This window comes from Polyodon spathula, chromosome 6 (genome assembly GCF_017654505.1).
Source record: "Polyodon spathula isolate WHYD16114869_AA chromosome 6, ASM1765450v1, whole genome shotgun sequence".
Classification (NCBI taxonomy): Eukaryota; Metazoa; Chordata; class Actinopteri; order Acipenseriformes; family Polyodontidae; genus Polyodon; species Polyodon spathula.
This window is the reverse complement of record NC_054539.1, coordinates 11,864,947-11,877,311: the sequence shown is the minus strand read 5'-3', so window position 1 is coordinate 11,877,311 and position 12,365 is coordinate 11,864,947. Positions and strand designations below refer to the sequence as shown.

Here is a 12,365-nt window from a genome sequence, read left to right as displayed (position 1 = left end):
ATTAATGAACAGCTAACTGCCTTTTCAGATGTCTGGGTGTTGGGTTCAAATATTAGTTTTTTTTCTAGCAGAGGCAATTATGATCTTGCAGTTCTGACAGCTGATTTTTAAGCGTTGACAGGCTTTTTACAATACCAAACAAATGCAGCTGCTGCTTTTGTATGTCTGTTCTGTAGATGAATATAGATGAAGTTAAAAGAAGACCCCTACATCAAAACACATCCCTCCATGATGCATTATTCAGAAGTCAGTGTTCCGCACAGATTTTTGCTTATAACAGAATCTCTGCTAAGATGACACATAAAAGGAAACTGATTAAGCTTTCAAAGCAGCAGTGCTTTTGCAGATTTAAAGCACCACTACCTGATGGAAGGCTTTGAAAACAGCTTGCTTCTTGAAGTAATTTGTATAGAATAGATTACAATATTGCAACACATATTTCCAATCCTGTTGAAATTTTATAGCGGTTCTGAAAAATAAACTAAATATCAAAACTCTAGTAGTTTGAACTCTCAGCACCAAAAAAAAAAAAATTAAACATTTGATTGATTTGAGAGCCTTAAAAAACATGTTAATAAAATAACTCATAAATAGATATATCAATAGTATATATCATATACTATACACTTTAAAAAAAAAAAAAAAAAAAAACATTCATTTACATTTGGCATAAACAGACCTTGCACAGAAAAATAATTTACCATAATTTCTAATTAGCAGTAGTAACGGTAACGTACAGTCCCCCACTCTTTTTAATTAACTGCCTATTTAAAGTAAATACAGCCCTTAAATAATAATAATAATAATAATAATAATAATAATAATAATAATAATAATAACTAGAACTGCCAGGCAGTTTTACGGCTCCCAAACCCCAGTATCAGTACCCGTCTAAGTGTGTTTAGTTCTCAATGTGCCAAGTTTAAAATCAGCAACTTCAACTGTTCCACAGAAGAAGATTTTGAAAGGGTTTTTTTTTTTTCAAAAGTGTGTCAGGTGTCAAGGATGATGCTTGTGAAGTTTCGAGTTAGTCAAGTAAACCGTTTGTCAACTGAGGCCGTTTTAAATTTCAGACGTAAACATACACCTGGTGGCCATCTTGTTTTATAAAACATAACCATTTTGACATATTTGTATTCCATTGTTACTGGGACAATAACTACCATGTTTGGAGTTTGTTGGTGAAACAGTGTTCAATAGCAGCAGTTTGCTGTTAAGGGTGTGTTTCGATAAGATTTGTGGCAGCCATTTTGACATTAAAATTTATCACAGCAACTTCTGCTTTGCAAATTTGATGCAGGTTTGGATGCTGATGATATATGCCAAGTTGCAGATCAGTCGCTTCACCGGTTCCCAAAAATATTATTTTGAAAGGTTTTATCGAAAAATGCGTCACAACGCCAGTTGCAAGGAAACAGCAGCAACATTTTTTTCAGCATCAGACAGCCAAAGTATCCAGCTTGTTAGCTGCCAAGTCACAACCTGATCAGCCACACAGCTTCAAAGCAGCAGCAGTTTAAAGTTTTGGAAAGAAAAAAAAAATCTTAACAATAGGGTTCACAGCCTTTTGCTTGGAAGCCTAATAATAATAATTAAAATTTGTCATTTTTTATTATATAGCACCTTTCATAGTGAACAACCAGCATAAAGCACTTTACAAAATACAATAAGATACAATTTAAATAACATTTTATATAATACACACACACACACACACACAGCCCTACTATTGTGGGGCTGTCCTAATAATTCCACATACAGCAATTTACCAATTAAAAATAAATAAATAAAAATGAATTTCAATCCCATTGCACTGAAGCAGTAGACAGCAATCTTGGGGTTTCTCAGTATTTCAACACTAAGCAAAGCAGATTCATTCATTCAAATCCATTCAAAACCAAAACAGCATTTGCTCCAGTGCAAAGTTTACACCATTGAAATAAAACAAAGAATTGGCATAACAATACAAAATACAAGCAAACAAGCCATTTCGACTCCAATTCCAGTTGCAAAGTCTGTGCTTCATTATTTTGTGACCGTCCAGATCTGCAGACATTAATTCCCTGACGACTCGCTCCACATTCTACATCTGCGCAAGTGTTAGTCATAGCTTCCATTTCCCTTCAGACCGTGTCTATGGTAACGACTGAGCCTTGACAGCTACGTTTGCAAGTATTTATTGAAATTATTTTTGTATAAACCTCCCAATTTAAAAATACTATACTATTTGCATTATCATTTTTTGTTTTTATTTAGTTTTATGTTGCATTTAGTTTTATTTTGTGCTGTTTCAATTTGCTAAAAAATTTTAAAAAAATGATATATAATATATAGGTGTGTGTGTGTGTGTGTGTGTGTGTGTGTATATATATATATATAAATAATATGTCTGGTATAAAGTTGTGCATGAAGGTAATTCATCCACTAATTTTTGGTATGGCCACTTAAGTAGAGAGCTCTGATCTTTGTTTAAACAAAAGACACATTTTGTCACACTTATTCGCTCTATCAGTCTCAGAATGAATGTATCTATATAATAAATCATATTCCAGCACTTTATTTGGTTTCTGCATTCTTTGCAGTACCCTGCTTGTATCGCCAACAGTAAATTATTGAAAGTATGATTTTATTCTGCAAGTTGCACAAAATGTCTCCTGTAGAATCGAGGCCTGAGAGAGATGAATGGTAGTTTGGACTTTGAAACAATTTTTAATTTAATTTTTCAATAAAAATTCAATTTTTTTTAATTTTCAAAGGATGGATCTCTTTTTTTATGTTAGCAAGTTCTCTTGTGCAAAGTTTTATTTATTTTTTTTGCCAAAAAGACTGAAGCTGCTTTGTTACGCGCAATGCATCTTCATATTGAAGCTCAGGGTATTTGTAGACAGATTGTTTAGTTTTTTTTACTAGATTTTGTTTGTATGAGATTCCAAGTACAGTATCATATTTTTGTAGTTGTATATTTCTGTTTGTGGCATTTTAAAGACATTTACTGTTGATGGAATGTTTTTTATATTAAATTGCTTCACACTAAAGCAATGTTTATTCAATAAATTGTGTAGATGATAATATAAACCAGCTGTATTGTTTTTTAATTTAAATTATAAATTAACCACATTTATGTATGTGGGATCCATTTGCATTGGTGAAGGGTTAAATATCTCATCCCTGTTTCTGTTAAATATTGTGTGTGTATTTACATCTGGAGTAATTTATACGTTTATAATTGCAGCCAAGCTTATGTTGGACAAGATTACAGCATTCAGAAGAATATTGGAAAAATCTCATTGGAACAGATAGATCCAGTAAGTATGATCCACTTCATGGTCTTTTCTGAGAGGAATAGTAATATTGCTGAGACCCCATGTTATAGCAAATGGCAATCTCATTCACACGTTTTCAGACTGAAATGTGCATAAATAAATATTTTTCTTAAGTACATTACCTCTCTCTTGCAGCTTGGAAATGGTTCCCTCAAGTATGAAATATAACAGTTACCTAATGGGTATTTATCCTAAAGACCCTGATAACCTGAATAAGATATATCACCGCTACACTTCCAAGCCTGTGACGCAATCCTGTCTGCCTCTCGAGGGCATAAGTGGACCGCAAACACAGACATCATCATCATTTTTCCTTTCATCTGACCTGAGCAGGAGAGACTACGAACAGATCAAGTTATTAAGTTACAAGTTACTTATATCTGCTTATTCGCTTGTGTCATTCATTAGTGTAATGCAATTTATTGTTATGTGGTTATAGTAATCACCACTTAAACGTATTGCGCTGTCACCTGTGGTTTTCATTAGTCCCACAGCAGCCTTGTGCCCGCGTAAAGCCAGCGGCTCAGTCACCCCTTCCCCGGCATCGAACAACCTTAAGTTGGTTACTTGTTTCTTTCTCTAGCTTTGTTTTGAAGTTTAAAAAAAAAAAGTTAAAAAAGAAAATATAGTTTTTTGTTACGAAAATTATCCAAAATTAACAGTAATTGAGTTGTTACTGTTTTGTGTGATTTGTTTCTCGTGTATTTTTCAGGTTTTTTTTCCCACAGAAATAAGAATGGAGCTGTCACATTAGTTCTGCTTGCAGAATTATTGTGAACTGTTAGGGCTCTAACAGTAGGCTTTCCTCCGTTTTCGGACTGTTGGGTTAGCCAAGAGCGCTATGGGTGGGCATCCCTATAGATCGCTCCTGTGGTAACAGTAGATCCAGATCTGCTCCCGTTCCCGCTGGTGCTCTGTACATCGAACAAGGTAACCATTCAGATTCTCTAGCAGGTGCTGGGCTACATCACTCTCTCAGAACCACAGACCCACACCACAACAGCTAGATGAGCTGTGGCTTGATAATAAAAACTTGTTCCGAATCTCTAAGCTGAATGGACAGTGGTGGGCTGGTAGCTGCAAGACGACATCTATGGCTTTTCCAGGCATGAGTGGCTGACGGAGATAAAGCGCTGCTGTTAGATGCCCCCATATCTCAGCGAGCAAGAGAATCCACAAAGGGGCTGGTCCCAAGCAGCCACCCCCAGTGCACAAACCAGCAATAAACTGCTGGCCAAGCCCCAGCAGCCTCACAGACCGGCACAGCCGGCTGCTACAGCCAGAGGGGGTTTTCATAACCGGACCGCGGCTGCACAACGGGGGAACTTTTAATAAGTTCCGCCATCAGACTCACGGTCAAAAGCCTCATGCTAAGCCGCAAGCCAAGCAACCAGCCCTAGCAATTTGCTCCACAGGCCCAGGGCCCCTTTTCAACGATTCACCTGGAGTATTGGTGTCAATGCACAACAGACAACATGGTGTGTGTTACTGGACAGTCTGTTCTCTGCAATTCAAACATGGTCCTCCTCACTTTTGGTGTGTGACTACTATGTTACTACTACGGACCCGTGAGAGGCCGTGGTGTTGTCTCAGGAGGTGACAGTCCTGTACAAAAGGTGGCTATTTGCATGGTACACCCTAATCACTTGGAAGATGGGTTCTACTCCAGGTACTTCCTGGTGCCCAAACGGGATGGTATCCTCAGACCAATCCTCGACCTCAGACAGGTCAACCTGTATCTAAGTCGACGGAGGTTCAAGATGTTGACCATGCAGCAGCTGTTGCAGTCAATAAGGACAGGCGACTCCTCCGTGGTGAACCTCTTGAAATACGCTTATTTTCATATCCCTATAAGACCATGGCACAGGAGGTACCTGTGGTTCACTTTCCAAGGGACAGTGTATGAGTTCCGGGTACTACCATTCGGCCTCCCTGGAGCTCCCCGTGCCTTTTTGAAGTGCATAGAGGCTATTCTGGCACCATTGAGACTCTGAGGCAATTACCTGGACGACTGGGTCATTTGTGCTCAATCTCCAGTGCAAGGCCCACACGGAACTCGTCACCGACCAATTTTGTGGAGCTGCAGGTAGTGTTTCTGGCCTTGCAGAATTTTTTATAGGTTCAAGGGAGACGCATGCTTGTTTGGATGGACAACACTGCTGTAGTGGCTTCTATAAACCACCAGGGTGGCCTCAGGTCTCCCAGTCTTGATCGAGTAGCCCACAAGCTCTTGCTCTGGGTGCACGATCACCTCCTTTTACTATGAGTAGTACATCTGCCCTGGGTGATAAACTGGTCGGCGGATCTCCTCTCAAGGAGAGACCCCAGCGGAATGGAGGCTTCACCCAGAGGTGGTGAGCCTAATTTGGCAATGATTTGGGAGTGCACAGATGTACCTCTTTGCCCCCCAGGAATTGACCCATTGTCCCCTCTGGTTCTCCATAACAGGAGCCAGGGACCCATTGGCAATAGATTCCTTGGTACACCAGTGGCCGAGGCAGCTGCTGTATGACTTTTAACCGCTTGCCATGCTCCCACTGTGCCTGGATATCAGGCAGGACTGGGCCAGGGTGCTATTAGTAGCTAGTCCCTTCTTGGCCCAAGGGGACCTAGTTTTCAGCCTTGAGCAGCGCCTAAGCGGCCAGCCGTGGAGTCTGCCTGAACGTCTTGACCTGCTCAGTCAGATGCGGGAGACATTGTGGCATCCCAACCCATTGAGCCCGCAGCTCTGGGTCTGGCCCTTGAGCCATCTGGGGTTATCTAATAGGGTCATTGATACCTGGCAGAATGCCACAGTAGCGTCCCCAGTGGGGTGTTTTTTAGATTTGGTACCTACCTAAGGGTTTTGACCTCACAACCTGTCCCATGGTAGTTGCACTGCAATTTTTACAGGACCTATATTGATGGGAAATCCCCCCTTTACAATAAAGGTCTGTTTTGGCAGCCATTTCGGCTTGCCATACCAAAATTGATTGTCTCCGCAGGAGCTTATTTCCTGGCAGGGCAATTTTTAAAGGACCTCGGTGGCTTCGGCCGCCTCTGAAGGACATTGTCTCTCGTTGGAGGCTTAATGTGGTGCTTCAAGTTTTATGAAACCCCTTTTAAGCCCTTGCATTTAGCCAAGCTGAAATACTCCTTGCTGAAAGCGGCTTCTTGCTGGCAATCAGATCCACTAAGTGGGTGGGTGGGTGACATGCAAGCATTTGATTGCAAAAGCCTGCTTAATTTTTGCAAATGCCAGGAAAAAGGTTACACTTTGTGTCACTCCTTCACTCCTATTTTTTTGCTGAAACCCATTCCACATCAGCATTCCACATCAACCAGACAGTGGAATTGGATGCTTCCCATCCACCTCTTTTCCAGTATGACAGCGAGTGACAGCTCTGTATGCTTTGCCCGGTGCAGGCACTAACATTATGTGGACAGAACGCAGAGTTGGAGGGTCTGAACAGTTTTTTGTCTGTTATGGGGCAAAGTCCCATGGAAAAGCCCTGTCTAAGCAGAGGCTGTCTAAATGGGTTACAGACACAGTCATAACTGCCTATGAGCGAGCCAACTTGCCCCCTTCAGAAAAGCTCACTACCCATTCCATCAGGAGCATGGCGACCTTTTACACTGTTCTGTCAGCTGAAATGTCACAAATCCACAAATCCTGGTTTTGGATCTAATGTTAAGGACGGCTTCAGGGTCGACCCTCAAATGTTGTAGCCCTAGTTACTGTACTGGGGTTCCTAACACACAAGGTAGCCTTACTTAATCTTATGACATTCTGGTTGATCTGCAGTATTGCCTTGCGACAGCTTTGGTATTTCTACCCATTAGGTAATGGTTACATGTCATACTTGATGGTGAACGTTGGATTATTATCCTAACCCTGGTTCCCTGAAATGGAAATGTAACCATTAACCTTCAGGGTCGCTGCGTTCATGATTTCAGCAGTCTTGAAGGAAGAATGATAACAATGTCTGTGTCTGCAGGCCACTTATGCCCTCGGTGCCAGGAATGACTGCGTCACAGGCTCGAACATGTAGCTTTGATATATCTTATTCAGGGTATCAGGAATAAATACCAATTAGGTAATGGTTTCATTTGTAATTCAGGGAACCAGAGTTACGATAATAACCCAATGTTATTCTGGTTGAATAATTTTAATAAAAGCAATGTTATTTATGGTATGCCTTATTTTTATTCTGAACAATTGAGGACAAGATATTCTCCCAACAAATACAAAGCAAGGTCATATTGGCTTGGAGGATCTCAGGCATGTCCTTCAGATTGTTCTGGGTCAGATGTTATTAACTTCAGACATATTTTTTTGTCGTTCTCTAGCTTATTTGTGTATCTTGGATATTTAGATCCTTTTTTGAAGCATTCAGCATAGAGCCAACTGTTGTTTTCAGTAATTGGTCCATTACCAAATGCTAATTTTGTCCTTCAGAATGTACATGTATCCCTGGTGGGATTGTGCAAAAAAAAAAAAAACTGCATATCTAATTTGTATCTAAGCAGTTTAGCCACAGTAAAAATATATATTTAAGTTAGAAATCAAACTCGTGTTTTTATGCGCTTATATTTTGTTACCAAGGACATGGACTGCTATATTGAATAACATATATAACCTTCCTCTATATGCAGGGCTCACCTGGTAAAGGTATAACTGTGTGGTTTGCATGGGTCTGGTGCCCCCCTGGTTAGGGATGCAAAACAGTCAGGGACAGGCTACGAAGGCAGATAGCTCATGAGATCAGAGGACTTCCACTGACCTTCGGTTCTCCTGAGCTGTTGTGACAATTGCTAAACTTTATAGAGAGAGAATAAAAGTAAAGACATGGGCATTCTGCCAAATAACGAGAACTCAAAACAACCTCAACCAATTCCAGACATTCTTGTGTGGTAATATATTCTGACCCATACATTACCCTTCAGCAGGATCCTGTATAGGGGGGGGGTTTATGGATACTTCGTGTAACTATTTAGTAAGCACTGTTGCCTCAATGTTTGGTTCAGCTTTTACATGAGTGAAAGAGCGCCGTCTGCAGACGGACTTCTGTCAAAGTGGCCTCTTCCAGATCTACTCCTATGATTCATGCAGAAGTGCCAAAAAAATTCTGGAGGGGGTATGGAAAACTGTAATGTTTTGTGACCTTTTAGTATATTTTTCTCCTTTTTAATTGTAACTTGATTGAGCCCATATGCACCTGACCCATAGAGCACAGAGGAAGAAAACTTTTTTGCCAGTCTACTTTTTTTGCTCAGTGTAAACACACTATTCTATGTTTTGTTATGGTTTTGCCTGTAAACGGTTTAAAATGTAAAAAAAAATAGACACCATACATGTCCAACATTTAAACATAAATAAAATAAAAACCCACAGTAGCAGGTTTGAATCCAGGCTATGTCATTGCTGACCGTGACCGGGGGTTCCTAGGGGGCGGCGCAGAATTGTCCGAGCGCCGCCCTGGTAGGGAGGGATGAGGTGGGCAGGGCAATCCATGGTTCACCGTGCACCAGCGACCCCTGTGGCTGATAGGGCACCTGCGGGTCTGCAGTGGAGCTCTTCAGATCTGTGTTGTCCTCCGGCACTATGGGTATGATGGCTTTGCAGTGGATCCGCAGTACGAAAAATGACAGATTTGGCAGGAACACGTTTCAGAGATTTTCAGCCTCCGTTCCCCAAGTCGCCGGTGGGATTGCAGTGGTGAACCGGGATAAAAATAATAATTGGGCATTTAAAATTGGGGAGAACTGTGGTAAAAACCATTGGCAACAACTAAATTAAATAAAATAAAAACTGTCCCTACACGAACATTGGTTCGACCCATCATAGTCCACTCTGCGCTATTCACAACAGCGAACGTTAGCATCAACAGAAGATGCTAGGCAGTTTGGATACTACAAAAAATGGTTAGTTAAATATAGGCTAGGTAATTGTTAATTTAGTTTGTTTTGTTTAATTCTTGATGTAATTCAGTTATATTCAGATGCTTATTTATTTTTGTTATATATATAAATAAGGATGTTAGGTTTGTGTTCCTGCGGGGCCATGAACTGGTTTAAGTTCAACAACTATAAATAATATGTTACAGCTATTAAGCACTGGTATTAATCTGAAGCAGTGGTATTGCAAAATAACAGAATCTCTTATTTTAGAAATGTTTTTTTCTTTAAAAACTTGTCGTTCTTTATTCAAATTAATTTTCAGCTTTCATACCGAAGCTTGTTGCGTACTAATCATTCAAGCAAAGCCAAGTAGGGATTTGCTTAAAAAGTTTAAGTAAGCTTATTTGTGTATAAATAATGACAATAGTTTAATCTAACTTTAAAGGCACGCACCTGAATCATAAGGTAATTTAACTGTTTGCTTATACTCTCCCCGCCGTTCTGCACACTGTCAGCCCAGGTTGAAGCTATAAATTACGTATCCGATCCGCAGCAAGCCTGAATATTAAAGTAAAAAATGAAATATTTTAAAACTAGCAAGACATGACTTGTTGCACTAGCAGTAGTTACATTATTGTTTTGCCCTCTTACTCAATGGACCATATTTAGAAGCAAGCACAAAGTCAAAGACACAATTTCTTTAGAGCAATAAGACCATTTTAATGGTTTAAAACAAGAAACTACTCCTAGTCCTTCCTGCAACTAAGTTTATACTGTTGAGATTTTAGTCAGCAAAAAGTCTGCATTTTTGCATCAGTGTGAATTCTTTTTTTTATACAGTGCTTTTGACATGGCAAGTATTTTGGGGTGGCTACTTTCACCCATGCATTTATTATTGAAACGCTGTTGCCAACAACTACAAGTATACAAAGAAAAAGTAACGCAGACACAGAACCAAGTTTCCAAAAAAGGAATGAAGATTGCACAAGCATTTGCATATAACAAACCACCAAAAACCCTGAATTGCTCTGAATACAGCTGAGAAGAAAACAAACTGTTCTTATGGGAACTTTATAGCAGCCTAGAGATTTTATTTTTTATTTATTGTTTTTCATTTTGTTCTGTGAGGTGAAAAGGAGAAGTGAGTTACCAGTCAGCATCACTACACTCACATGCCTGTGTATCTGCTTTTCCTCACAGTTTTCCACCAAGTCTTACCCGTTGTGTATGCGCCACCTTCACAAGGCCCTGCGAGAGAACCACCACCTGCGGCACGGAGGGCGCATGCAGTATGGCCTCTTCCTCAAGGGCATTGGCTTGACACTGGAGCAGGCCCTGCAATTCTGGAGATCAGAGTTCATCAAGGGCAAAGTGGATGCTGATAAGGTAAGCTGTGCGTGGCAAGCCTGCGAGCTCTAAACACTTGGTTTCCTTTTTTTTTCTCTCTCTGTCTCTGATGGAAGCTTTTATAGTGCTGCAAAAGTTAAAGGTGCTACTTTGTACCAGGGCAGGAGTTGACCCTCTAAATCATAGCTGTCAAACTAAACATTGGCGTGACACAACGGCTCTGTGGGCCTCACCTTTTTGTGGATACAGATACTGAAGACTTTTTTTTTTTTCTTTTCTGTATTGGCAATTGAGTAACCCGTCCCTCCATACAGATGCTTATAAATATGTCAGTTTGGCTCAAGGGTATGATATGTACAGTAGAAATGTTATTTCAGAACCTCACATGAAGATAGTGCTGCATTGCTCAAGGATTTGGTTTGAAGTGTCTTGAATATATTTTCGTGAAGAAATTGCATAATGTCATAAGTATCAGTACTTTTAAAATCATACAAATTGCACTGATGAAGACAATAGCATAAACACTTGTCTATTTGACTTGGTTTCTTAATTTTTATTTTTTAATCTATTGATTTTCATTTTATGGAAGAAATTTTCTCCATTGTTCCTTAAACAAATAAACACTTCAGAATAATAGACCTTGAGCGCCTACTCCTTTATTATGATCTTAGGAGACCGGTTTGCTTGGGGGAGGAAGATAGAATTCCTCAAGTTCAATTAAACTGCCCTAAATCATTTACAGCACATGTCCCCTCCCTCATAATGGCATTTATTTATGAATCCCTGCTATGTTGCATATCCCTGGCAAGTGGGGGTGCCAGTACTGAAGTATGTATTGTGATGAAGCAGTTTCCTTTCAAGTACAAAATGTAATCATTACCGAATGGGTATTTACCTCTTAAAGACCCAAAACCTAAAAATTGTATACCAAAGCTGCTCAGCAAGCCTGGGATGCAGTCATGAACCTGCCCTGAGGGCACAGTAGGACTGCGCTCACAGATCTCAGCGACATTTTTCTTTTCAAGACTGACCTGATCAGAGAAGTACATTGTTGCTTCTGTCTGTATGTATTTTGCATGTATTGGGTTTTTACACAAATGGTATGTGATATTTAAACTAATCACTGTAATAGAATGTGTAACTAGTAAAAACTATCTGAGCACGTGGAGTCCGACAGGATATCTCCTGCTGTTAAGCTCTCCCTGTCAGCAGAGCTAAACTGCTAATCAAGAGGGCTGCTGCAAGTGGCCTGGCCTACAGCAAGGAAAACAACAGTGTTGAGTTTGGACGATGAGCCTACCGCCTCTCCCATACCCCCCCCACCAGTTTAGCCAGATTCTCTTCCTGGGAACATCTGCAGCTCCTACTGTTTCCCCGGTCGCTGGACTCCCTATATAGGGTGCATGATACGGAGAAGCTGGGCCTGGCCCATTTTCTGCCAGTTGAGTCTTCGATTTTTGCCTTGGTCCAGATGCCTAATTCAGTGTGCCTATCCAAGGATGCTGCCTGCCCTACAAGCAGTGCCGGGTCTCTGAGGTGATCTTCAAGAGAGCCCAGTGCGTTCGTCACAGGGCTAGGGAACTACAACAGCATCCTGTAGCCTACCAATCTCATTTGCTGCGGTCCCTCTCTGAGAACCACAGGCACTCGCCACAACAGCTGGGTGAGTTCAGGCTTAACAGACCAGCTGCAGCACAGGTTCAAAGAAGTATTGGCAAGGGAAATAATTTGTCGAATGTCAAAGTGAATATGACAGTGGCAGTGTAATGAAGCCATTTTGCTTATAAAAACTAAAAGCAGACCGGACATTTACAT

At 40.5% G+C, this 12,365-nt stretch overlaps 1 protein-coding gene across 4 annotated transcripts in view; it reads left to right on the top strand.

Moving 5' to 3' along the window:
• The window catches only part of prim2 (DNA primase subunit 2), a 126,628-nt gene that overhangs the window by 75,519 nt on the left and 38,744 nt on the right, over positions 1 to 12,365 (top strand). For all 4 annotated transcript variants that reach the window (XM_041252090.1, XM_041252092.1, XM_041252091.1 and 1 more), the window contains exons 9-10: positions 3,233 to 3,305; positions 10,404 to 10,589. In XM_041252090.1, coding sequence (XP_041108024.1) covers positions 3,233 to 3,305; positions 10,404 to 10,589 — 259 coding nt within the window. The remainder of the gene's footprint in view (positions 1 to 3,232; positions 3,306 to 10,403; positions 10,590 to 12,365) is intronic.